At 37.7% G+C, this 27,899-nt stretch overlaps 1 protein-coding gene across 1 annotated transcript; it reads left to right on the plus strand.

The window, feature by feature from the left end:
* Positions 1–3,688: 3,688 nt before the first annotated feature.
* LOC148195054 (uncharacterized) lies at positions 3,689–27,622 on the plus strand. Its single transcript, XM_088095065.1, has 16 exons — positions 3,689–3,811; positions 4,583–4,635; positions 4,783–4,879; positions 6,101–6,174; positions 15,483–15,594; positions 15,738–15,851; positions 19,100–19,176; positions 19,451–19,517; positions 24,791–24,856; positions 25,106–25,213; positions 25,793–25,923; positions 26,088–26,154; positions 26,237–26,301; positions 26,374–26,467; positions 26,640–26,710; positions 26,822–27,622. The coding sequence occupies exons 1-16, from the start codon at positions 3,689–3,691 to the stop codon at positions 27,141–27,143; spliced, it is 1,641 nt and encodes a 546-aa protein (XP_087951191.1). The 3' UTR covers positions 27,144–27,622.
* Positions 27,623–27,899: the final 277 nt, after the last annotated feature.

Genomic DNA, 27,899 nt, shown 5'->3' on the forward strand with positions numbered 1-27,899 from the left:
TACGATAAATGACTATCTCGTAAAACATATATGAAAAACCTCAAAAAGAATATTTGTAATTTAAAAATAATGACAAAATCATAAAAAATAGGTCTTTTTAAATTTTATAATGTTTTATACGTAAAAGAAAAGTTTAAACCCTCATATTGTCCTTCTATTTGTAGGAGAAATTCAAGTGGGTCCTCGTTTTTTGAACGGTTAAAATTTGGTCCATATACTTGTAAAATTGAGCCAATTTTGCTCTCTCTATTAAGTTTTGACAGACGGCGTTAAACGGTGATGACGTGATGCACACTTAAGATGATGATGAAGCAGTGTTATATTAAGTGGAATTTTTTTAAGATGAACCGTTTATGTGATGACACAAAATTTAATTGGAAATGTGTTAGGGATTCTAAGTCTTCATCATCCTACACCGTCTTCATCTTTCCTTCACGTACTGTCGCAACGACGTCTCTATAAGGTCGTCGACGATGGATTTCGGTGTCATCTGCACCTGCACGGCGAGAGGAAAAGAGGTTTTCTACCTTAGATAATGTATTATGACAAAAACATAATGATGATGAACCAATCTGCAGATTTTACAAAGATGACAAGAGAAACACTAGAAACAAGAAGAATAGAAGACCCAAATTGGCCACAGTTTCAAGCACAATCAAGCTTTTCTTGGGGAAAATCGTGTTTAGGAATTTCTCATTCCTCGCGATCGTTGATGGCCCAAGTAGTATCCCTCCCTACATTTGTTTTCCAAAACAAGATGCATCCAACCCTACGTTAACTTTTTCATGAATCAGAGCAAAAACAATTCAAATGGCCAGGATTATAATTGGTTTGACGGTTTTAACAGAATAACTCAAATAAAAATCAAACCTTTTAACTGAGCAAGCAAAGAAAATCAAATCGCTTTTGCCATAGCTCCCTTGCCCGCACTTTCCCTCCTCTCCACCCGCGTCCTTCCCCACGCCACCTCCACCCCGCCGCCTACACCCTCTACATCGACCTCCCCCTCAACCGCCACACCTTTTCCCTCTTCTCCAACATCCACTTCCCCAACTACCCCAAGGTCATAGGTACCCTTCGATAGAGTCCTCGCCGCCTCCTCTCCTCCTCGCCTCGACCTCGCTGCCTCAAAGGCAACATCCCCCTCCATCACCATGCTCGACTCCCTCCAACTTCTCAACCTCTCCTCCAACGCCCTCGCTGGCGAAATCCCTTCCTCCATCAGAGACCTAATTTTCCTCACAAACCTCTCCTTCACTTCCAACTCCTTCTTCCAGCTTCATCCCCTATTCCCTTTCGGCCCTCCCCAACCTTTTTCACATGGATCTGAGCTCCAACCAACTCACAGAACCATTCCCAAGTTCATTTCCCTATGTATAAACTATTTCATCTTTGATTTGATGATTATGCTCAATTTTTCAGGTTTGTATAGGGAGTTTTTGTTGAAATGCTCGAAAGGAAAGATGAAGAGGCATAGGATGATGACGACTCTGAATTCCTAACATTTTCTATTAAATTGTTTATCTTAAAAAAATTCCACGTAATATAACACTGCTACATCAACATCTTAAGTGTGCACCACGTCACCACAGTTTAATGCCGTTTGTCAAAACTTAATGGAGAGGACAAAATTGGCTCAATTTTACAAGTATATGAAATAAATTTTGATAATTCAAAAAAGAGGACCCACTTGAGATTCCTCTACAAATACGAAGACCATCCGATGATTTAAACCAATTTTTTTTTAAAATATAAAAATAAAAAATATAACTAAAGAATAATTTAAAAAATTAAATATTATAGGTAATCGCAACCAAAATTTCATTCACTTTATTACGAATCCATATCGATGATGACTCTCATTTTCCGACCAAAAGAAATAATTTTCAAACAAAAATATTTTTAAAAATTAAAATTAATATATTTTCTTTCATTTTAAAATCAATCATGAATATTTATCTTAACAATAACGATTACACCACTATCGCGGCACCCATTTCACTTATGCAATTAACATGGTTATGAATAATTTGATGGAAGATGTCACATTAAAATAAAATGAAAAAGAAGCTTAATTGAACATTTTAAAAACATCGAGAAGAAATTGAAATCAATCTTACAATAGAATACATTAGTACATGAAACTTTGTTTTCTAACTAATTAATATGTACAATATAAATTCAAATTGTTAAAATACTGCTTAATTTCGATTTTTTGTAACAATACAATTTGTCATTTTTACTTATGTCATTACTAAATCATATTAGTGTGAATTATTTTTTGAATTCTATTTGAGCACATCCATAGAAAAAAATCGCTTCCTTTTACATGTTACAATTAGTATAACTTTATTTATTTTTTAAAATTACTGTTATAGAATAAATAAACTCGAAGGCAGAGAAATGAGAAAAACAACAAAAATGGATTTAGGAAAAACAGTACTTCTTCCGAAATTCATGCCACCGAAACAAAAGCTGACTTCTTCTTTCTTTCATCTCTTCCCTCTTCTCTCCTCATCATCGGATCATTTTCACACGTGCCACGATAACTATCATCCTCAACTTCCATTTTCTTTTCTTCATCATAAAACAACAAGAACTCACAGAAAGCATTTTCTTTTCCCTTTTTCATTTTCCTTAATCACAGGTACCTACACACCAATACATTACAAGTATATACCTATTCATATATATCGTTAAGAAAAGTAAAGAAGAATAAAAAGTTGGCGAAGTCTGAAGAAGAATGTCATGGGTAAGATCGGCGGTAAACAAGGCGGTGGAAGGTGGCCCAACCAATATCCGACGTGCCGTTCGCACCTACACCGACTCCGTCGTGCTCCATGCAAGCAACGCCGTCGCCGGCGGCGCCAGAATTATTCAGGACCGCATTGTAAGTACCCCTTTTCCTGAAACTTTCAAACTTCCTTTGCCTTTTTGGTTTTTAATTCTTGGTTCGACAGAAAGTTTTCACCTTGCTATGGTACCTTACAGTGTAAGAAATCTCAGGGCTGGGCCTTAAAAGGGTCGTTTTTGTTGTTTTTGGGGTCTTTATCTCCTGAATAAATATTCCATGCACAGCCATCTCAATGACAAATGGTATTAACTCGTACAATAATATTATCATAAGAGTCAAAATTAAATTAAGGATGATTTTTGTTGACTGAAGTTTTCGCTCATAGTGCATGCCTGTGCATGCCTGTTAAGCTCTTCCCCAGGCAAAATTTAGATAAATCCCCTGAAGTGTTATTTGTTTGGTGTTTTTCCATCGAAATTGAAGTACAATGGATTATGCAAATGATATAAACAAAACATCAATTAGTAAAAACATCACCAAAAGTAGTGCATTTAAGGTTTCTCCATTTTCTCAAATGTGTGTCTAAAATATGAATCGTTTTAATGAAAAGGTGACTCGGAACATGCAAAGCTTCAGGCACACAGTAAAACGGTTAGAAGAAGTTTCTATTTCATGTAGAGGGATAGAGAGAGTTCAGTTGCTACGAAGGTGGCTGGTTGCCCTAAAAGAAGTTGAGAGACTTACTGCTAACTCCATTGACACGGATGAAAAAGATACAGACAATCAATTTCTTCATGATGAATTCAAGGATTCACCTACACAGCAACCTACTTTGGTTTGTGAAACCCTTACTGTTTCTATTGTTTCTGTTTATTATTTACCTTTCGGTAATTCATGCTCATAGTATATAACTATGGACAGATTTACTATGTAGACCCTGATGATGTGCATGAACTGAAAAATTTCCGGGATGTCTTCCTTTCCAGTCTTGCTCTTGAGGGCATAACATTGTCAATGGTGAGTTGAAGCAATGCAATCTATAACTACTACAGTACAAGTTTTTGGATTAGTATTAATCTATTAGATGATTACGGCATTTTTCAATTTTCTCTAGAGGATTTCCATGTTCCATGGGCTTGGTTTGAGAGTGTATGCTTGTATGAATTTGCACTCAAATTAAGAGCTTTCTTGTACGTTATAAACAAATTGCAATAAACTGAGTATAGGATTTGTATGAATAAGAAACGACGTTGTGTATTTCCATAATCAGAAAACACCAAGCAGCAGAACGTAACAGAGAAGAGAGAGAAGCAGAATCGTCACATCCACCCCTCCTCCATAAAAGCCAAAACTTATATAATTAGTTGTTGTCACACAAATTTCATCAAATGCGAATTCATTATTCTTGCACTCATGCTCCTTCCGATTCCTGCATCATTAAGATCACTTGCCATGTGTTCCAACCCACTAACCGTAGCCTTCTCAACATGTTTTGCTTCCTAAATACCCATGTTGCTTCTTCCTATATTACATTCTGCTTCCCAGATGAAAATAAAAATGTATATTACTTAGTTTTAATTTAATGCTATTGAGCGGGAGATTCCTAACATATCATAGTCTTCAACCTGCTATTTGTTTTTATTGTGAAAAGTAAAATTTATTGTGTTCGGATTTGTGATACAGTGTTGTATAAACGATCTATTTTTATTGATATTATATTAGAGGTTGAGCTTTGTATTTGCTGATTTATGGAACTTAACCGCAGGTTAACTCTTTTGTGTGACTCAGATTATTGATGCACCGAATGAGGAAGAAGTTTCCCTAATGTCAGAGATATATGGGTAATTTTGACTTACTGTCTCTACAATTCCTTTTCTAAATTGATATATCTGAGATTAAATATTGGTTGAACATGGTTGTTTGTTGGCATAATAGAAATAGTCTGCTTAAAAAACTACTTCTGTTTTGGAATGGTTATACTTGTACAGACTTTGTATTAAAGGAGGAAAGGAAGAACATAATGCCTTGTTATCCAGTGTACAGGATTTGGCTAAAGCATTTTCTAGATATGAAGATGAAGTTCTGGTAATGATTTTAGAATTGGTTTTTTTCTCATAAATTTATTTGTTTATTGTTGATATAGATGATTGAAGATCCATATAAACTAAAAATATGGCCAAATTATAATATATAAGTAGGTATCAACTTAACTTTATAAGTAGGTTTTGTGACATTTAATTAGGTTTAGAATCCACTTTCTAATATAGTATAAGCGTCTATTTGTTAGACTTGTCATATCCTTTGTTATCAGGTCTCCATTGAACCATCCATAAATATGTAGTCCCATGTTTGAGACGCCCAATCCTTGGTTTCAGGAGATATGTAGGAGTTCTCCTGTTGGTTGGAGATATAAGAAAATTACATTATATAAATATGTGCAAACCTCACCTTAACGCTTGCGTGGTTAAATTAGACTTGAAAAGTCTAGTTTATAAGATATACCTACAAATTTAATATTGTGACTTTTTTATGGATGATCACATTATTATTGATACTTCATATCAAATGTGACTTAGTAAGCTTTTATTGGTTTTGTCTTGAACATTATATCTATTAATTGGTTTAAGGCTCAAATTATTGAGATATATTGAAATTATGGAGTTTTAGGTATATGGAGGTAGAGTGAGAAGAAATGAAACACTAATCGATATTAGTGGAGATGTATTACAATTTATTGATGTGTTGCTGTGTTCATAAAGCCTAAAGACTACCCCTTATTTATGCTAATTAAATCCTAGCTAATTAGTGAAATCAACCATGATAAGATAAGGAAATATGGTAACTAATCTTAAGATATAATGAAGAAATAGGGAAAGCAACCTGAGAGGATTATCTAAAATATGACACTTTCATATATTCTAGCAAGATGCTTTGATTTATTCCTTGCCACTTCATATTTGTAATTCGCTGTCACATGGCAACTATATTCTCAAACACCAGACTTTTGGTAAAATATTGCACTTTCTTTCCTTTCTTAGATTCATATCTTTTTTTTCTAAAAAACATATGATGTGACCTAACTATGTCTCTTCCTCATAAGAATAACGGCAAAGATCTCGTTAATTTTTTTTTCCTGAAGTTTTCTTTTGACTTATCTTGATTTATTGCGTGAAATCTGAGCTCTAACCACAACCATTGACTTTTTTAAAAGTATTGAACTTAAACACATTTAGAAGAATTATATTGGATTTATTTGCCTTACTTTGCTACCATATACCTTTCACTATCTGCTTTATATTTTAACAGACCAAACGAGAAGAGTTGCTTCAATATGTACAAACTGCAATTTCAGGGCTGAAAGTAAATGCTGATCTTATGAGGTTGTTGCTAAGCATATATATCTTTTGTGGTGCTTTTTCGAATTTGAGGTTTTGTTTCATGTATTAGGGATGTATGTATGATTAAAGGTATGATTTGGAAAGATGAAACATATAGAAGATTATTTGTCACTTTGATTAAGAGAAAGACACCTACAAGAAATACCTAATAGCTTTGTAACTATTTACTTTATAAGCTCAAGTAACCTATTGAATCATATACAAAGTTTCTTAAGAGATCTTGAGGTGCGGGCATTTTTAACAAAATTGTCTCATATAAAATATATATACTGCAATTTGAGGGAGAGTATTAGATATATATAATTTGACCATGTTGGAGACATGATTTGATTACATCATATAGAGATATATGATATAGGAAAATATCTTACAAAATATTTCTCTCTATAAGATACCAATATTGTTTTTTTTTTTATTGTACCTTTTATTCCCAATAAGTTCATGCTAGGCATTACAGTTATTACATAAAGATTTTATTAAAAAAAATGAAAAGAAAAAGAAAAGAAAAACATGGGTGGACCACACCAAACCCATGATAAAACTACAGTGTACAAATAGGCAAATAATGCCTATTATGAAAAAAAAAAACTAAAAATATAAAAAAAAAAATAAATGGATGGAATCCACTTATATTGTTTCCTATGATTATCTTTAAAATATTCCAAACCTTGAATTCCATATGCCTAGAACAAACAACATATTAATAGATTTATTATAAGTCAACCCTCTCACATTTAAAGAAAGACCTGCAAAACTCATTAGTGCTTTGTAGAAGTCCTTGCTTCGAAGGATTTAGTATTAACTTTCCTTGGTTTATCCCTATTGGTTTTCCTTGTAGTTTAAATGGGTTCATCATCCTATTTATTATTAGAATCTTCTCACTCATCAAGCATATTAGCCAATTTGAAAGCTAATTTCAATCCCTCCCCAAAATGAGCTTCTTTAGATGTCAAAGAATTAGGAAATACCTTAGAACTTCTATGAGATGAATCTAGTCATTGTAAACCCTGCAAACTATTGATAATGTGAGCGACATCCTCTAGAGAATGCATGCCAACCAAGAAATTAGACACTACTAGTGCTCCACCTATAGAAACATCTAGTTTATTAACAAAAGAAGATTAACTTGCAACACAGATAATATCTAGTTTATCAGTTTGGTCTCATAATTGTTTCTTCTTAGGCTACCCTTAGTCTAAAAACGGATATATGCATTTCTCATGCTCCCTTTATAGTTGTTTGATTTTAGTTGTTGTTACCGTTTTTGAGTCTTCTTGTTACTTTGTGTCAATTTCCTTCCTTTTTAAGACTTCCCAAGCCCCATTACGATCCTCTTGTCTTTGAACCCACGGACATAACTGGTGTGCTGCTAGAATCACCACCTCTACCTTCTCTCCAAGTTTATCATTGTAGGCAACATTCACGCTTTCCTATTGGGACAACTATTGACTCTACTCCGACACCACCTCCTCTGCCACTTTTGGTTTTGCCTTTTTGAGCTTGATCTTCCTATTTCCCTTTGTAATGATACACACTTTACTGAAAATCCTTCCCCTTATTACATCACTTTCAGTTATCATTGATTGTCTCCCTCCTATTACACTTGTCTCTCTTGCATTTCCTCTGTGTATATTTGTTAGGGAGTTAATTGTATATAGGAGGAGGGGTAAAGTCACAGAGTCTAACTGCCAAGGCAGTTAGGAATAGTTTCTGTTAGTGCTGTTAGTGAGTGATATAAAAGGGGGATTAGTGGGTTGGTGGAGAGTAGTTTTGGAGTGTTATTGTTTCGCGGGAACTCTTAGTAGTTCTTTGGAGGGAGGTTAAGCTCTCGGGTTACGTTGTAACACATTCTTGTTGATTCTTTTCAATAAAAGGAGGCTGTATAATTCAGAGAAGTTGTCTTTGTGTGTTCTCGAGTGTTTTTCCATAGGTTCCTGATCACAAGAACCTATCATTTGGTCCGACCTGCCGGATCACAAAGGGGAGGAGCCAACTATGGGGAGCGAGACGGAGGGAAGGTTAGATAACTTGGAGATCACGGTTGAGGGAATCAAAGATGAGACCGCTGCAATCAGAGGCGACGTGCAGCAATTGATGAGAATGATGGGGGGAGTTTCGAACCATCAAGGAGGTGGTTCTGAAGGGAGCAGTAGTTCGGTGAACGAGAACCCAGGGAGGGCCGATACTGGGGGAATCGCGGGCAACTGGCGGAAGAAGGTGGAACTACCATCATTCGAAGGCGGAGACCCATACATTTGGATTAATCGGGCTGAAAGATTTTTTGACATTCAGAAGGTAGCCGAGGAGGATAAGGTCGAACTCGCTTACATTAGTATGGAGGGAAGCGCGAGTTATTGGTTCAAGTATTGGCGGGATAAAACCAGAAATCGGACGTGGATGGGTTTGAAGGATGGGTTGATCAATCGATTCGGTGGTGGGTTCCGGGGAACGGTTTACGAACAGATGGCCACCTTGAGGCAAGAAGGAGCGCTGGAAGAGTTTGTAAGGAGTTTTGAGATGTTACTAGGTCAGACCCAGAGCCTATCGGAGGAGCTGATTTTGGGTTTCTTTCTGGCGGGGTTACGTGAAGATATTAAAGGCCAGGTTAGAATTCAGAATCCCCCTGATTTGATGGTCGCAATCAGAGTTGCGAGAGACGTGGAGGACGCCATAAATCGTGCATGCGGAGGAGGTTGGAACGGGCTCAAGATGACCCACGGGGGTAATCGAACTGCGACGGCGATAGTGAGGGCTGATGGAGATCGCAGTATCGCGACGAGGGCTGGTGGGTTAGAAGGAGCGGGTACGACCAGGAGAGAAGGTGCGACGGTGGCTAATAGCACCAATGCGAGGGCCAATGGCTCGGCCGGAGGAGAAAATAAGAATCGAATGGTCAGAAACTTACCTTATCCAGAGTATCTGAAGAGGAGGGAAGAAGGGAGGTGCTTCCGATGCGGAGGGCCGTTCGCACCGGGTCACCGGTGTGCGGAGAAGGGCTTGAGAGTACTGCTTTTGGCGGAGGACGAGGAGGGCGAGTTGGAGGAAAACGCTGACCTTGAGACGAAACCTATGGAGCTCTCGGCTTGCTCGGCGGAGGGTCTAACGCCTCCCAAAACCATGAAACTGACCGGGCTGATAGGAGAAAAATGAGTGGTAGTCTTGATCGATAGCGGAGCCAGCCATAATTTCATCAGCCGGAAGGTGGTGGAGGAACTGAGGCTTCCGGTAACAGAAACAGCCACATACGCGGTGAGTTTGGGTGACGGGTGTAAGAAGTGGACCAGGGGGCGATGTGAAAAGGTGGGATTGATGCTGGGAAATGTGAAGGTAGAGGAGGACATGCATGTGTTTGATCTCGGTGGAGTGGATTTAATATTGGGTATTGCATGGTTGGCAAAACTGGGTGAGGTGGTTATTAACTGGAAAGAGATGTCTATGCAGTATGTGGTGGATGGAGAGAAGAAGAAAATCTGCGGTGACCCAGCTTTGGCAAGACAGCTGGTGGAACCAGGTGCACTTACAAAAATCACAGATGCTGAGTCATGGTTCTTGGTGTGGGAACTGTGCATAGTGGAGGCCAGGGGAAACGGTGACATGAAGGATGATTTGACGGAGCAACAGAAGACAGACCTCGTAAAAGTATTGCGGGCCCACTGCAAGGTGTTTATGGAGAGAGAGGGACTACCTCCTTCACGTGATTCACAGCACCGAATAGTGCTTAAGGAAGGTAAGGATCCTATAAATGTAAGGCCTTACAGGTATCCTTTCTTCGTGAAAGAGGAGCTCGAGAAACAGGTTGCAGATATGCTTCGGGCTGGAATTATTCGACCCAGTCAAAGCCCGTTTTCCAGCCCGGTAATTTTAGTGAAAAAGAAAGATGGAAGCTGGAGATTTTGTGTGGATTATCGGGCATTGAACAAGGCTACGATACCGGATAAATTTCCTATTCCGGTAATTGAAGAACTATTGGATGAGCTCAAGGGTGCTAGGTATTTCTCTAAGCTGGACTTGAAGGTGGGTTACCACCAGATACGAATGAGAGAGGAGGACATCCACAAGACTGCATTCAGAACCCACCAAGGCTTGTTCGAATTTATGGTGATGCCTTTCGGGTTAATGAATGCCCCGGAAACGTTTCAAAGTGCCATGAACAGATTAATGGCACCCTATTTGAGGAAATGGGTACTGGTTTTTTTTGATGACATATTGGTGTACAGCCCATCCTGGGAAGAGCATCTCCACCACTTAACAGTGGTACTGCAGCTGCTGGAAGAGAAGGAGTGGGTAGCAAATCAAAAGAAATGTGAGTTTGGGAAAAGGAGGATTCAATATTTGGGGCACCAGATTTCGGAGCAAGGAGTGGAGATGGATCGGGATAAGATAAGGGCCATGCTGGAGTGGGAAGAACCCCAGAATTTGAAGGCATTGAGAGGGTTTTTGGGCTTAACGGGGTATTATAGGAGGTTTGTGCCGAAGTATGGGGAGCTAGCTAAACCTCTCACGGAGTTGTTGAAAAAGGGAAAGTTTGAGTGGTCTGAGGAAGCCCGGGCAGCTATGGGATCTCTAAAGAGGGCAATGACAACGGCACTGGTGCTAACACTGCCCGACTTTACACAGGAATTTCATGTGGAGTGTGATGCGTCTGGGAGTGGAGTGGGCGCTGTATTGATGCAACATAAGAAGCCCATTGCTTTCTTCAGCAGGGCATTGTCTGAGGGGTCTCGGTCTAAGTCAATTTATGAGAAGGAGTTAATGGCGTTGGTTATGGCCATCCAGCATTGGAGACCCTATCTATTGAGGAGGAGGTTTGTGGTTTATACGGATCAGCGCAGCCTCAAATATCTGTTGGAGCAAAGAATAACGACGCATAGCCAGCAGAATTGGATAGCCAAATTGATGGGGTATGATTTCGAGATAGTTTATAAATTAGGAAGTTCCAACAAGGTAGCAGATGCCTTGTCTCGTAAAGAAGAAAGGGGTACAGAGGAGGGAGAACTACGGGCACTTTCCAGGCCCTATTGGCATGACTTTCAAGAGGTTTTAAAAGAAGTAGAAGAAGATGACATGCTGCGAAAGATTATGGATGATCTCAAAGGGGACCCAACGAGCCATGAAGCATACACGATGGAGAATGATCGCCTTCACTATAAAGGACGATTGGTGTTATCAGCTAAATCGAGTTGGATTCCCAAGCTTCTAGCGGAGTTTCATGTGACGAGTACAGGAGGCCATTCGGGTGTGTTTCGTACTTACCGGAAAATTGCCCAATCACTATATTGGCCAGGAATGAAGAGAACGGTGACTGATTTTGTCGCGGGGTGCGTAATTTGTCAACAGCACAAGTACCTGGCTGCCTCTCCTCAGGGTCTTTTGCAGCCATTACCGATCCCACAAGCCATTTGGGAAGAAATAAGCCTTGATTTCATAGTTAAGCTACCCAAGTCACACGGGTCTGACGCAATACTGGTGGTAGTTGACAGGCTGAGTAAGTATAGCCACTTTATTGCTTTGAAACATCCTTATTCGGCTCGCACGGTTGCAGAGAAGTTCGTTCAAGAAATAGTGAGGTTACATGGGATCCCTATGTCAGTAGTCAGTGATAGAGACCCCCTGTTTTTAAGTATATTTTGGAAAGAGCTCTTCAGGATGCAGGGTACTCAGCTTAGTATGAGCACCGCATACCATCCTGAGTCGGATGGCCAGACTGAAGTGGTGAACAGAATTTTGGAGGGGTATTTGAGGTGTTTTTGCTCAGAGCAGCCGAGGAGTTGGAAGTTGATGCTTCCTTGGGCTGAGTACTGGTATAATACCAGTTATCAAAGTGCAGCCAGGTGTTCCCCTTTTGAAATAGTTTATGGAAGAGCACCTCCAGCTTTGAGTCGGTTTATTCCTGGGGAGACAGGGGTGGAGTCGGTGGTTCAAGATTTGATGACAAGGGATGAAGCTTTGAAACAGCTTAAAATGCATTTAAGGCAAGCACAAGAGGCGATGAGTAATCAGGCAAATAAGAAAAGGAAAGAATCAGACATTAAGATAGGCGATTGGGTCTATTTAAAGATTAGACCCCATAGACAATCATCCATGCCAACTCGCTTACATCCGAAGCTATCGGCAAGGTATTATGGACCCTTTGAGGTATTACAGCAGATAGGGAAAGTTGCGTTTCGGTTGCAATTACCAGAGGCAGCCAGAATCCATCCCATATTCCACGTTTCCCAATTGAAGAAAGCTGTGGGGGAGAAGAAAGTGGAAAAAGAGCTTCCAGCTGAGTTACACGCAGATGGACCAATGTTTAGACCAGCCAGGGTGCTGGACAGGAGAACTCGACAACTGGGAGCAGAGGAAATACCCCAAGTTTTGATAGAATGGCAAGAAGGGGGACAAGAGAGTGCCACATGGGAAGATGAGGTGACTATACAAGAGCAATACCCGGAGTTCAACCTTGGGGACAAGGTTGTTGGAGGAGAGGGGAGTAATGTTAGGGAGTTAATTGTATATAGGAGGAGGGGTAAAGTCACAGAGTCTAACTGCCAAGGCAGTTAGGAATAGTTTCTCTTAGTGCTGTTAGTGAGTGATATAAAAGGGGGATTAGTGGTTGGTGGAGAGTAGTTTTGGAGTGTTATTGTTTCGCGGGAACTCTTAGTAGTTCTTTGGAGGGAGGTTAAGCTCTCGGGTTACGTTGTAACACATTCTTGTTGATTCTTTTCAATAAAAGGAGGCTGTATAATTCAGAGAAGTTGTCTTTGTGTGTTCTCGAGTGTTTTTCCATAGGTTCCTGATCACAAGAACCTATCAATATTTCTAAAGTTGTAGGTGATACTTTGACCCACTTTGGTTGGAGACAAGTCATGCTTGGTAAACTGTGTGCTTTATAGAACAATGGTAATTGGGATCTCATTCCTTTAACTCTAGGGAAGTCAGTTGTTGGTTTCTATGGGTCTTTGTAGTCAAAGTTTGTCATGGTGGCACTACAATTGACTCAAACCTAGTTTGGTAGAAAAAAGTTCAACTCAAATATTTTGGTTAGACTTTGGTGAAATGGTACCTATGGTTGCCAAGATGGCCTTTGTTAGATTATTCTTAACCATGGCTACTCTTCAAGGATTGTCCATGTACCCACTGGATGTTAAAAATGCCTTACTACATGGTGATTTGTAGGAGGAAATATTTGTAGAGCAACCACTTGGGTTTGTTGCTCAAGGGGAGTCTTCTAATTTAGTAGATTCAGTGTAGTAGTTTAACAATTTGATATGACTTGAAGAGAAGTTGTGCTTTGTTCTCATTCAATTGTTAGGTATCTACTCAATAATGCATGTTCATGACATTGTTCTTCCATGTGTGATTGCCATGGCATCTCACAGATTAAACAACACCTTGATCACCATGGCATCTCACAGATTAAACAACACCTTTGTCATCATTTTCAGAAAAAAAGATCTCCAATAAACTTAGGTACTTCTTTGGGATAGAGGCAGCACAATCTAACAATGAACTTATTATTTCCTAGAGGAAGTGTGCACTAAATATTTTAGAGGAGATTGGGCCATTGAATTCGAATCCCATTGACATACTTATGGATCGTAATGCTAAACTTCTATTGAGTCGGCATTAGGAACCCAAAATTGGAAAGAGAAAGAAGAGTAATATTCTTTATTGTATAGACTGAAAAGAACACAAAATAGGAGAGGACTCTCTCCTCCAAGGGTTTTCCCTTCACAAAGAGCTAAAGCTCAATCTACAAAATTATCCCAAAAGTCCCCTTCATATCAGGACCCCTCAACTATATAAAGGAAACCTCACTCACCCTAACAACCTAACTCAGAAGTACTTCTTAATCTGTCTCCTCCTGTTATACACATTATATCCTATTAGTCGGGGGAGCCACTTTCATATCCTAAGAGATACACTAGATTGGTTGAAAAACGCTGAGTTAGTTTCTTAATTCTTCATGTGCAAGACATTGAAATGCAGTCATTGTATTCTAAAATACATCAAAGGGACCCCTAAAAAAGGTTTTCTTTATAGATGTAATAATCATACTGAGTTGTGAGATATTTAAATGTAGATTGGGTAGACTCACTTAAACGAGATCTACTTATAGATATTGTGTCTTTATTGGCAATAACTTGATCTCTTGGAGAAACAAGAAGCAAAATGTGGTGGCCAAATCTAGTGTAGGAGTAGAGTTTAGTGCGATTTTGCATCTTGTAAGCTTATTTAGCTTAAATAGTTTCTTAAAGAATTGAGATTTGGGAAAGTTACACAAATTTCTCTCATTTGCTATAACCAAGTTGCTCTTTATATAGGTTCAAATTCAAGTTTTCACAAGATGACCAAATATATTGAGATAGATTCCCCTTCATTTGAGAAAATATTTATTTGGAGACATTATCACTCAGTTTGTTAATTCCAATGACCAATTAGTATATATCTTTACTAAACAATTGTGGAACCCTAGGATTTATTATGTATATAACTAGCTTGGTGCATATTATATCCTTTGGCTTGAAGGAGAGTGTAGATACTCTTTATATATAGGCTCCCATCCTATATGTATATATGTTCCCATATGTGCCAATTGAAATACAAAAGGATTATATCACATAATTGTATACCATTTCACTTTTCAATATGTATATTCATATGGGTACACAAGACACAAAATTCATATATTCCTTCTCGGTATCTCTTTTCTTAGCAGGGTTGAGAGTGTAGCATCATTCGGGACCTATTTTGTCTCTAATCCTTTGACATGTATTATGCAAACTTTGGTGATGAATGTGTCATTTCATACCGATACTTACAACCATTGATAACCTTTGCATGTAGGATCATCAAAAGCATTTTCTTATAAATATTTGTTCATTTCATGTTTGATGAATGGGAGCATCACTTGTTATTTTAAAACGCTAACAATATTTTTAACTGTGATGTATACACTTGTCAATGTCTCTGAGATACACTGTTTAAGTAAGACATTTAAGATTTCCTTTATTTGCATAACTGTTTGCCTTTATGTGCTTACCGGCCATAAAAATTAACCAATGCTCCTTGAATATATTTTGTTATCTATTATCAAATCAAGCATTTAAAGGAATTAATTAAAAATCTAGAATATATTATTGGATTCTGAAACTTCCAACCAACAATGCTGCATGTTTACAAGAGATTTTACCCAGATCCATTGATGCTGCGTATTCTTCCTCATCTATAATGTTTCACACCATTTTTATGGCTTGAGTACTATTAGTCTTTTCTCCTATTGTATGTGATACATTTTCTTTTCTCAGAATAGAAGTTGAAGCCTTTAAGTTAAAGGAAAACATTGAGAATATGAAGGCAAGGAACGAAAATGGAAATTTTGTAAATTCACCTAAAGAGACAACTGTGAAAGAAATAGAGGTCAGGTCTTATTTCTTGAACTATGAATGAGCTTCATATATGGTTTATGAGGATATTTTGGGAAACTTTTGAAAGACTCAAGATTGTGGATTTATTTGTATATTTATACATTAGTGACAATTAAACGTTTTGTTTAATTTCAGGCGGTTGATAAAGATATGGTGCAAGTTGTTCAAATGTGTTCTAAGTTGGAGGAACTCTTACTGAAAAAGAAATACTTTAGCTCTGGTGATTCTCCACAACTTCATGCTGAAAAGGTCTTGCACAGTGATTTTTTGTTGTCTTTCTTTAGTTAATTTCTCTTACTCCAGGATTATAATATTGTTTCTCCAAGCTTCACTGAAAAGAACATATAAAACATTTAAATTGTTATTGTATTGTGCAAAAAATTTCATTCTATTCATTATACAAGGGCCTTTGAAATCCAACAGTGGTTGTGTTAGGTTTCTTGGTGTCAGGAAACGGTGTCAGGAAACCTAGATTCTCTATTAGATTAAGAAACGGACACAAAACCCACATGAAAACAAAGCAAGAACGTGTTTTATTAAATTGGAAACACCGAAAATGTTCAACAACATCCAAGGGAAGGAATTCCCTTTACACAGGAACAAACCTATTCAAAGAAAAACTCAAAACAAGTCCCCGATCTATACCCAACCCTCAAATTACCCTTGGAAAAAAAAACTGGATCCTTGTAACTCATTAATAGCTCCTCTATGACTAGTATGTGAAATTTGTTCGGAATAGTAGTCTTTTTAAAGACCCTATAATCAATATAGAATCTCCAACTGCCATCTCTCTTCTTTACTAAGATCACTGAACTAGAATAAGGACTATTACTTGGCCTGATTATTCCTGTCCCCAACATTTCTGCCACCTGTTTCTCAATTTCAGTCTTCAATAGATGAGGATACCTATAGGGCCTCACGTTTATTGGGTCCACGCCAACTTTGATAGGAATTCGGTGATTCAAATGTTTGTTCGGTGGAAGCCCTTTTTGTTCATTGAAAATTCCCTCAAAATCTCCCAAAATCTCTTCCAACTCTACATTTGTTTCAATGTTACATGCTCCTCACTATGTTTCCTTCCCTCCAATTCAACACTCCCTAGACTTCATACCAACGTCACCAATTCAATCTATGTCTCTTTCAATAAGGCCTCAGGTGTAACGACCATTTTTATCAGTGAGGGACCCCCTTTTATTCTCACCACCCTCTCCTATTGGTTGAAACTCTATTCAAATTTCTCCAATTAATCCTGACTTCTCCTAGTGAAGCCAACCAAGCTAATCCTAGAACGAGGGCCACCCCTCCTAGTTCAAACAGATAAAACCTTTCTCTTACCTTCAATCCCTCCAGCTGTAAGGATATATCTCTATAACACCTACTGGTGGTCTTTTGGTGCCCATCTCCCAAGCAAACCTTGTAAGGAAGAGTTTCGTCTATTGTCAAACCCGACTAAGCCACGAACTTGTTTGAAATAAAATTGTAGTTGGCACCACTATCAATCAAAATCAACACCTTCCTCTCGTTCAACCACCCATGTAACTTCATGGTGGTGGTTTGGGTCAATCCTCTTGTAGAAAATAATGATAATTCCATCCGAATTTGTTCCTTCTGCTCCTCTTCCTCATGTTCACATTCCTCCTCATCATCACCCATGATTAACACCTTGATATTCTTGTCTGGGCATTTATGACTTGGGTTGTATGGTCCTCTACAATGAAAACACCTTCTCTCTTCCCTTCTTACGATGTATTCTAGATATGGTAAATTCCTCACCCCCTTGGTTCTGTTCTCCCTCGAAGTAGTACTTCCAACCTTAGATCCCACCGATATACCACCCCTTTTCTCCCGGGTTTGCTCCTAGTTCCTTTCAATGTTTCCACTTTGGAAACAACCCCTCCTCTGCCTTGATAATGACCTGAATAGAAACCACTTTTGCTCGTCGTTCTCTCCCTAGACTTAGCATCCCTTGAAACTTCTTCCACATCCTTGACTATCTCCATTGCTCTCAAAAGATCCTTAGGATTATGTGGCCTAATCTGACTTCTAATATTAATATGTAACCCTGCAAAAAAATAACCCAACAATTGTTCTTCCGTCAATTCCGTTGTTTGGCCAAGTATCATCTCAAACTCCTGGATGTACTCCTCTACTTCTCCTTTTTGCCTAATAGCTGCCAATTTTTCAAAAACCGAACATATATCCTTCCCTCCAAACCTCCTAATCAGAGCTTCCGTCAATTCCTCCCGAGAAGGATTCTTGGTTTTCTTTCTCCAGAATCTGAACAAATGACTGGCTCCTCCTTCCATACTAATGAAAGCCAACCTGATTCTCTCTTGAGATGAGACCTCCTAAACTTCAAAGAACTTTTCAGCCCTTGATATCCATCCTACTGGGTGCCCTCCTTCAAACTTCGGAAGTTACACTCTTTTCATCCAACCCCTCTAATTCTCCTTCCTCTCTTCCTCCCATTCTTCTTCGGTATCCTCCTTTCTTGCTAGTCTGTCTCCGTTTACATACCCTCAATTTCCTTCTAACCCTCTTTCCATGTTCTTGATTTTTCGCAACACATCCTCATCATATCATTGAGCCTTTGGAAGTTGGTTCTGGATTCCTCCCTCATCTCTTCAATCGCTCGTCCCTGTTCATTCAAAATTCTCTCCACTGTACTCATTCTACCGTCCATGCCTTTCCATCTTCTTGATCCGGCAGGTCAGACCAAATTGTTAGGTTTCTTGGTGTCAAGAAACCTAGATTCTCCATCAGATTAAGAAATGGACACAAAACCCACACGAAAGCAAAGCAAGAATGTGTTTTCAACAACATTGAGAGGAAGGAATTCCCTTTACACAGGAACAAACTTGTTCAAAGACAAACTCAAAACATGTCCATCCCAGACACGCTCCCCCCTTAAAAGACAAACATCCTAAGGCGTTATAACCGCCTAACCACAACTAATAACCCCTCCTAACAACCTTAACCTCTTCTCTCATTACTCCTAACTTCTATGTTTTATTTATGCCCTTTTCTTCTAACGTAAACCTTCAGGTTGTTGATAATATTAAATTTTGACCCTAGGAAACCTTCACCTACAATGTTAGGGATCTCAATCTTGTAATCATGGTTCAATGTAGCCACTTGGCATTTATCTAACACCTAAACCTGCGAGGTACCTTGTCAAAGACTGAACAAACTCACATGAGTCACACCCTACTCCTTTTACAGAATGATGTGATTATTTCTTAGTTCTGATTGGGTGCATTGGCATTGTACCTCCCTTTCCTCCACTTATAATGAGTTTTATCATCAACTTTGTAGTATGGCCGTATCAGAAGACATTAATGTTTTCTCCATTATGTATTGTATTGTTCATCATTAATACTCAACAGCTTCTGCAAGTAAGCAGAGTCTTTATATTTCCAATGAAGTGATGCTTAGTTTCCTGCATTTCCGTGTGACACGTTTTTTCTGTTGATGATGTATGATTGTATCATTTGCAGGTTGACAAATTGAAAGTTTTATCAGAGTCTCTTGCAAATTCTACCAAAAAAGCTGAGAATCGCATCACAGAAAACAGGTCCTGAAACAGTTATTATGAAAAGAAGTTTCTTTCTTTTTATGTTTTGTACTTGCACATACACTTGCATCTTTGCCGAGTATCATGTAATGGTACTGGCATACTTTCATCTCTTTTTCATAGATATGCCTCTTCTAACTGTATAACACGCTGATACTCATGCATGCTTTCAGCTGTTTGGCTAGTTGATAATTAATACCAAACAGATGACAAATGTTAGCCTTAACGGATTTCTTTTCTCTTATATTTTATTTCATATTTTGTTCTCAACCAGATCTCAAAAAGAAGAAGCACTTCATTTTCGTGCAGCTAAATCTGACGAGGTTAGCCTAGTTGAAAAGGTACATTCTCGTCAATAGCAAGCAATAGTTTTATCTTCATGTAGATATAGTATCTGTTTGGGTAAGCTTTTTCATAAGCACTTTTAGATGAGGAAAATAGAGTAAAAAATGAAATACATTCTCCATAAACGGACATTAGTTTATGCATTCCTTAAAATCAACTCCCTAATGAGAGAACTTCAACAATTGGCTTATGGATAAACTAATTTTAGCTTAGGAGAAGTTTACTTAAACAAACCTTTTGACACTGTCAGAATAGGATTGAATCTCTATTTGATCCTCTGAAATATTCCTGTTAATAAAATCAAGTTTTGCTTGAACCATTACCCACTCTTATTTTGCACACTAAGGATACAACTGTAATTGACCAAATTATTGAATTTAATAAAGAAGAACATGTGGAAATATGTCTTGATATTAAGAATGGAAACCTTGTCCCATACTTAAGAGGAGTCCAAATAAGGAAAGAAGAAATACCACACACGAAAGGAGCTTCATGTTTATACTTGAAAATATCCTGAAAAGACCATAATCCAATCCATCATCTCCATATTATGCCAACCAAAACCCTGGAAGGTGGCTGTTAGGAATAAAAGAGGGAAGTAACCTAATACCGAACGGTAAGGAAGGGCGAAGTGAGGCCGGACGATTCATGAGAGGAGAAGCTGAACGGTATGGACACGGGGAAGTATAGACCGAATGATATCCAGAAGGGAGGAGGGAAGTAGAGGCGGAGTGGTACGATTAAACTAATACCGAACGGTTAATAAAAGGGAGGATGGGCTCGAAGGCCGAACGATATATATACACTAGTACCGAACGATTATTAGTAGAAGCAGATTGGGTTATCAGAAAGGATAGGGCGCGGGAAGGCGACACTATAAATAGTCTTCTTTTATTTTTGTTCATGAGGTTATTTCTTTTGGGTAAAGACTAGGCATATTTGCCAGTGGAGGGAGATAGGCTTCCTTGGGGGGAGATTACACTTGTAATTTTCATACTCTACAGAATTAATAAAATACTTATACATACATTTATCTTGTGTTAATCGAGTGTTGAGGTGAGAAGAGAGTATAGATTAGGTTATTTGCATAAAGTAACCTAACAGTGGCCTAGCAGAAATACAACAAGATCATCTAGGTAATAGTGCTACCAAATAATTCTTGAATTCAATTTATGTTGGAATTTCATTTAGAGGCTATATGTGAGTGTCATAATAAATTCTGATAGGTGATGGTGTCATGCCCTCCTTTTAAGGTTTTATCAACAAAAGAAAAATGAAATTGTTTTTTTGGGAGGGAAGGGAAAGGTGGAGGTAATAGTTCTCACATCTTTGATTTCTTCTCTATGTATATTAGTTTTAACGGTGAAATATATGTAGACAACATAAGCTCATCTAATTGATGAAAACAATTAGGACAACTGACTAACAACACCCAATACCTATTAACAAACAACTTCACATTGATAGTTGTCACTGTCAAATAGAAAACAATAAAAGACAGTTATGATGGCTAAACTCTGAGAGTTATTGTTTATGGTAGATTTTATGAGTAGTTATTTTGTTGTTTTGTATGTTTTAAAAGTGCAAAAGTAAGGAGGTTATTGTGGTGCTATTAGCAATTAGTGTGTCATTGTTTTAATTAGTAGTTTGTTAGGCTTAGAGATGAAAAGTTAAACTTGAGTCTATTTATTGTAATGTTGTTTGCATGGATAATGTACAAGACGTAAATCAAAATTATTCAAATAGAGACTTGTTGTATACAAATTGTTATAAGAGCTTGAGAGTGTTTGGAAAAGAGTGAGATGGTCAATCTAGCAAAAAATATGTTCTTGCCTAAGTTAACAAAAACTGTCAACTATGATAATTGGAGTCTACAAATAAAGGCTCTTCTTGGCTCCCAAGATAATTGAGAGGTGGTGGAAAATGGTCATGAATAACCAACCAACACCATGAATTGGTTATGCCCAGTTGAACGTGTGTATAAGGGAGATGACCGAGTGAAGGAGATATGACTTCAAACACTCAGAGTTGAGTTGGAAAGTATGAAAATGAAGGAGACAAAAGGAGTATTTGAGTACATCACTCGGGTTGAAACTATGGTGAACCAACTCAGTAGAAATGGAGATTTGCTACCCACTAGCCGAGTTGTGAAAAAGATCTTGAGGTCGCTAATTGACGAATTTTAGAACATGGTGTACGCGATTAAGGATTCAAAGGACCTATTAGAGCTTTCAGATGAAGAGCTTGTCGGGTCTCTTGAGGCAGATGAGCATCGAAAGAAGAAGAAAGCGGAGTCACTTGATCAAGTACTCCAAATGAAGGCGTCAATTTCAAATGTGAAAGTTCAGAATACATGACGAAATCGAGGAGGTAAAAGAAATGGCTTTGGAGGTAGGGGTCCTGGTCAAGATGAAGAGAAAGAGCAATCTGAGGACGAGGTCCATGGAGAGAAATTTGATCGAGAATCTCAAATGTTGAGTGATTTATGTGTGGAAAATATGGTCATTATTCAAAGGAGTGCTACTTGGACAAATGTTACCGTTGTTGGAAGGTAAGACATTTTGCTAAAAATTGTCGATCTAAGAATGGAAGAGAATAGACAACCAACTTTCTCACAAAAGATGTTTAATAGGAAGAGGCGTTTTGATGATGACACATAGCTTCGAGGCTGATCGCAAGCTGTTGGGAATCCAAGTGTGAGTCCAAGTCCCACATTGGATAGAAATGAGAAAGTAGAGAACTATATAAAAATGAAAGACCCATTAACCCATTGCCTTAAGGTTTTGGGTAGAGAGTGGTGTCAATCCCTTATATGGTTAGGTTTAGATGTCATTGGTGTTTGTATCTCCACGGTGAACCCCCTCTTCGATAGACCCAACAGTGGTATCATAGCCGATGGTTCGTCTTGGTGACCGGCTCAGACGAGTATAATAGTCCCTATACTGAAAGTCTTCCGGGAAAAGGGTATTCAGGTAAGCGAGTTCCGTTAAGATGAACGGCGGTTGGAAAGGGCTACTCGTGGTTGTGGTTGGTTGGGAATGCTTCCGCTGGAGGGGGAGTGTACCTATGTGGAAGGGACTCACCCTTGAGGGGGAGATTGTTGGGAATCCAAGTGTGAGTCCAAGTCCCACATTGGATAGAAATGAGAAAGTAGAGCATTATATAAAGATGAAAGACCCATTAACCAATTGCCTTAAGGTTTTGGGTAGAGAGTGATGTCAATCCTTTATATGGTTGGGTTCATATGTCATTGGTGTTTAGGGATGACAATTTTACCCACGGACACGGGTATCCGCAGGTAAAATCCGCGACGAATAGTAACTATCCGCGGATATTTACTATCCGCGGGTAACAGGTAGCGGGTATTTTAATACCCGCTTCTAGACGGGTCGAGTACGGGTAGTATACTATCCGCCCCGCGGGTACCCGTTACCCGCGAAAAATTAAAAAAAAAATAATTTATATATTTTTTAATTAAATTAATTAAAAATAAAATAAATTTATATTTTAATTTATATTTAATTTAATTTATATTATATTATATATATATATATATTTTGTAATTTTATTTAAATTTTATTTTAAATATGTATTAAATGTTTCCTTTTTATTTTTTGCGGGTATCCGCGGGTTTTAAAATACCTGCGGGTATTTTTTAAACGGGTACCCGACGGGTAGCGGGTCGGGTAGCGGGTACAATTTTATCCGGCGGGTTGGGTTGCGGGTAGGCACTACCCGTGCCCGACCCGACCCGTTGTCATCCCTATTGGTGTTTGTATCTCCTCGGTGAACCCCCTCTTCAATAGACCCAACACAAGCAACTGAGCAACTCGACAAGACATCCAAGTAGCATGGATAGTTCGGTTGGGCAATTGGACAACCAAGGTAAGTTGGTTGGGTGCCTGGACAACTCGGATTAGTTAGTTGGGTGTCTGGGTAGCAGGGGATACTCGGTGTGGTATCTTGACACGAGTGAAAGCAATCAGATGTGAGGAGACAAACTTGTTATTCTAATGTTAGAGATTGCAAAAGGTGATTAGCAACAAAGAATTGAAAATGAAGTTAGAGGCAATGCAATTCTACAGGTAAGCTTAGAGAGAAGAAAGTAGATTTTGCATAAGTGGCGCATGGAACTCTTATAAGTTTCAAGATCGCATGAACAATTGCAAGCCGAGAAGGATCTTAGAGCTGCATCGGAAGTGCAAGATGAGAAGAAGCGACTTGTAATGGATGAGGAGACTGATGAGAAATGGGCATGGAAATTGTCTGATCTCTCAAAAGGAGCTCGACCCATTGACACGAACCCGATTAGTAACAAGTCGACTACCAATAAATCAAAGAACAAGTCAGGTACCAAGAAATTAAAAAACAAGTCAGCCACCGAGATAGCGAAGAACCCACTTAATTTTGAAAGAAGCAAGCACATTGGTGTGTGTTTTCACTTCATCGGAGAACAAGTAAAGGAAGGAAAGGAGGAGTTAGTGAACATGACAAGTCGGGATGAAGGATAAGAAAAACATTTAAGTTTACGGGAAGTTTTGTTAGGTAAACTTAATTGTGAGAGTTACTATTATGGTAAATTTTATCAGTAGTTATTTTGTTGTTTTCTATGTTTTAAAAGTGCATAGGGCAGGAGGTTATTGCATTGCTATTAGCAATTTTGTAAGGCTTGGAGAAGAAAAGCCAAACTTGAGTCTATATATTGTAATGTTGTTTGCATGGATAATATACAAGACGCGAATGAGAATTATTCACATAGAGTTATGTTGTCTACAAATTATAGCAAACTAACATAATACAAAATAAAGGAACTATTCACTTACACTCCCTCCTGCAAACTCAAGCTGGGTGCGAAACAGTAAGATGCTTAATTTCATTTAGTATGGTTTCCAAAAATTGAAAATCAGTAGGGGATAAAAGCTTCGTGAGAAGATGATCCCACACTTACGAACACATGAAATATGGCTTGGACTCATAATCGCATTTATGCTTGAATACTCTCAACAATAGACCCATTGGTTTGATTCAAATTTTATATTAAATTAAAATCAAATTAAGTCATTTCAGATTAGATTTTCATGATTGATTTGAGTGACTATTTAACCAAAAACCGAACTAAACCGATTGCTTAATATCTCTATTAACGAATTACATAGTTGTTGTTTGCATTAGACTTGCCCAGCACAAATTTATTTTTTTTGAAATAAATTTAATTCAGAATGTTCGAACTACAAATTAAGAAAGTCATATTTCAATGTCAATTTTTCAGGAATTATCCTTGGAGATTGAAGAACTCGAGAGGGAGAAAGACGAGCTTGAAGAAAAACTGAAAAAGGTCTATTTTTTCTTACTCACTTTGAGGACTTGACTTATGGTGCTCAAGAACATTTAATTGCATTCAAGATTACTTCCTTTTTATTTTGTTTTTATGCATACACATGATAAGCATATCAAGTTTACCGTGTATGTGCATACATGATTGTATTAAATAAGCAATCAATTTCCTCAGTCTTTGGTATGATCTTCATGGATATTTAGATGCCATCCTTTGTTAGCCTTACATAAGCTTCAAACATTAGTGCAGGTCAACAACTTGTTGACATTTGCACGTATACGCTTCCACAACGCAAAAGAAGAAAGGGAGCAATTTGATGAAGCAAGCAATGAAATTCTTCTACTTCTAAAATCAAAGGTACAAGTTTATTTCATGCCTAGGTACAAGTATTATTGAGACTGAATTGGGTATTTAATCCATTTGTTTACGATCAATTTATTAGCAATTCAAAACCACCGCAAAAACATTATGTTTTTATAATTGTGTGTAATTAATTTTGCATGGTAAGTTTATTATATTTCTGTTGTAGATAATGAATTGATGCTCTTGCTAAACCCCTTTCTTCTACTAGGTTTATTTTTCTGCAAACTCAATGTTGTTGAATCTGTAGCTAATTTTCAGCTCATTGAGTTTAAGGGGTTCATTAGTGTATAGGAGATTTGTTAAGTTATGGAGACAACAGTCTCTTAGCTATGTCAATAGGCTTCTATGTGAGAAGCAACTTGTACTTGCTGTAAAGTAAGTTTCTCATAATTGAAAACAGTTTCTTTTATGTCAATAGGGTTCATCTCGAATTTTGTTATTAAAAGACAAGAGACCAAATTGAATATAAAGAAAAATGATGAATGATTAAAAGTAAAATTTAGCCTAAAATTATTAATATGATGTAATGCACCTTGTTATTTTTATTATTGTCATGAAGTTTTCTGATATTAGGAAGAGGAGATGCTGCGAGCAATTACTTCATATACAGTGGAAGCGAATGTTGTTGATAAATGGATCAAGTTTCTAGAGAGCACATGGGTCTTCCAAACTTCACTCACAAAGAGAAAGGATGAGCAGGTCAAGTATGTCCTGTAGTTTAATCCCATACGAAAATAAATATTATCAGATAAATGTGGACATATTACAAATTTCAAAGTTATTATGCAAATGGCTTTAGGCATGTTGTTCCTCTCATGTTTTCATTTACTAATATTCATATTGTCTTTTTTTCTTTATTGCACATAAGTGCTGAACTGGAGAGATATGGTTATCATTTTGTGAATTTGGTGGTTCATCTTCTGCATTATTATAAGGTAACAAATCATCCTAGATTGATCAATATCTTCACATATTGCATTTTTCTAATCTTCTGATCACCGGCTTGCTATATGTCAGGAAAAATTGTATTCGTCTGTTACTGAAATAAGAATACTTGTGGAGAGTTTAAGATTCAAACCAGGGTATGGTGTCCTGCCTCTCTGAATTGTCTATTGTTTAAAAACCATGCATCCAACTATTGACTTTTATATCAGGTTAGCAATGTCATCAATGGCAAACATTGAAGGTTTGAAATTAGCAAAGCCAAGGAAAAAGCTTGAAGAAGAATACTTGGATATTGAATCCAAGGTATTTTTCTTTCAATGTTGATTTATATCATTATGTGAAATGAAAATCTATCAGGCCTCACTTAGAAGATAACTCTATTTGGGAGATGACATGATAAGGCTAAATTCAGTCAAACTGTTGTGCCAGATTTTGTAGCCTTATACAAATGCTTATTTCTTATTCTACTTGTTAGTTTTTGGCCATTCTGAATGTAGTGGACACAATGAACAAGCAGTTTCACATTCAAAAGGAAGGCATTTTCAGGTATTTTGTGTCTTCCTCTCTTTCTTCCCTGGCCTCTTTTCTTTTTCTTTTTTTATATTAACATACATACACAAGCTTTTCTTCCCATTTACATTTACAATTTTGATATAGAAAAGACAGCGACAAGGTGAAACAACTGTTTGATGATATTGAGAAAATAAAAGAGGAGTTTGAATCTATTGAGAGGCCAAAACTGGAACTTGAGATTCCAACCGAAAGGTCAGAAACACCATCAAGTCAAATAATCTCCAGAACTCCTTCTCCTCCCTCGGCTAAAAAACACAGGCAAGATGGAACGAGACACTCTTTCTCACTGCCTGGAAGATCACAAATAGAAATAGAACTTGATAAATTAAGTGAAGATGACTCATCAGAAGAGATAAGTGACTGGGAGTTTGATGCTCTTGACAATGATCGTCGCTCCAGGAGATGAATGAAAAAATATCAACCACTGATGTTGTAAAAAGAATGTAATTGAAAAGGCAACATTGTGCTGTGTCTTGGGAAGGCTGTGATTTTGGCTTACCGCTACTCAGATAACAGTAGTTCACTCAACAGATGTAAATGAAACAGCTTTGGTACACCAATAGTTGTATTTGTATCATATTCATCGTTTATGAAATGTACATAGATATATTCAACCATGTAACTTTCTTAGATAAACCTTGTTTGTGTAACATTTTTGTCTGAGAAAATTCGTTTTTATAACACAACTGACAAGAGTGACGAGCTGTTTTGTACATAGTCCTGGTCGGTTTTGAGGATTGTGGGTCATGTACAATACAAATACGGCTACAATTACCTTCATTTACTTGGTCCACTGGTTCATATAACTCGTTAAATTGTAATAAAACCTAAGAACTTTTTTTGGTGGATATAACTCGTTAAATAGGATTAAAATTCAACACCATTAGTAAGCTTGAATAACCTCTCCTCGGTTAATCCAATCAGTGAGTTAATTTAAATGTTCGGTAATATAACCAAATGGAATAAAATATATATATTAAAGTTTCTGTAATTCACTAAACATTGAACTACTGTACTTGTAATAGGCATGTCTTTTGTATTGGTTTTCATGGTGTTTAAAATTGATTTGACGGGTTTACGTGACCCTATTTCTTTTACTGATATGATTCTGTTTTGAGATAAATGATTGTTGATTCAAAGTGTAGGGGACATTTGTTGTGGT

Source organism: Vigna umbellata, chromosome 7, assembly GCF_029865625.1.
Source record: "Vigna umbellata cultivar VRB3 chromosome 7, Vumbellata_1.0, whole genome shotgun sequence".
Taxonomy (NCBI): domain Eukaryota; kingdom Viridiplantae; phylum Streptophyta; class Magnoliopsida; order Fabales; family Fabaceae; genus Vigna; species Vigna umbellata.

Excerpts from the sequence above, each read along its gene's own strand:
- LOC148195054 (XM_088095065.1), top strand. The coding sequence starts at position 3,689 with ATGCTCATAGTATATAACTATGGACAGATTTACTATGTAGACCCTGAT. Across the intron at positions 26,468-26,639 it reads ACTTGGATATTGAATCCAAG|TTTTTGGCCATTCTGAATGT; the intron begins GTATTTTTCTTT and ends TCTACTTGTTAG. Across the intron at positions 26,711-26,821 it reads CAAAAGGAAGGCATTTTCAG|AAAAGACAGCGACAAGGTGA; the intron begins GTATTTTGTGTC and ends ATTTTGATATAG.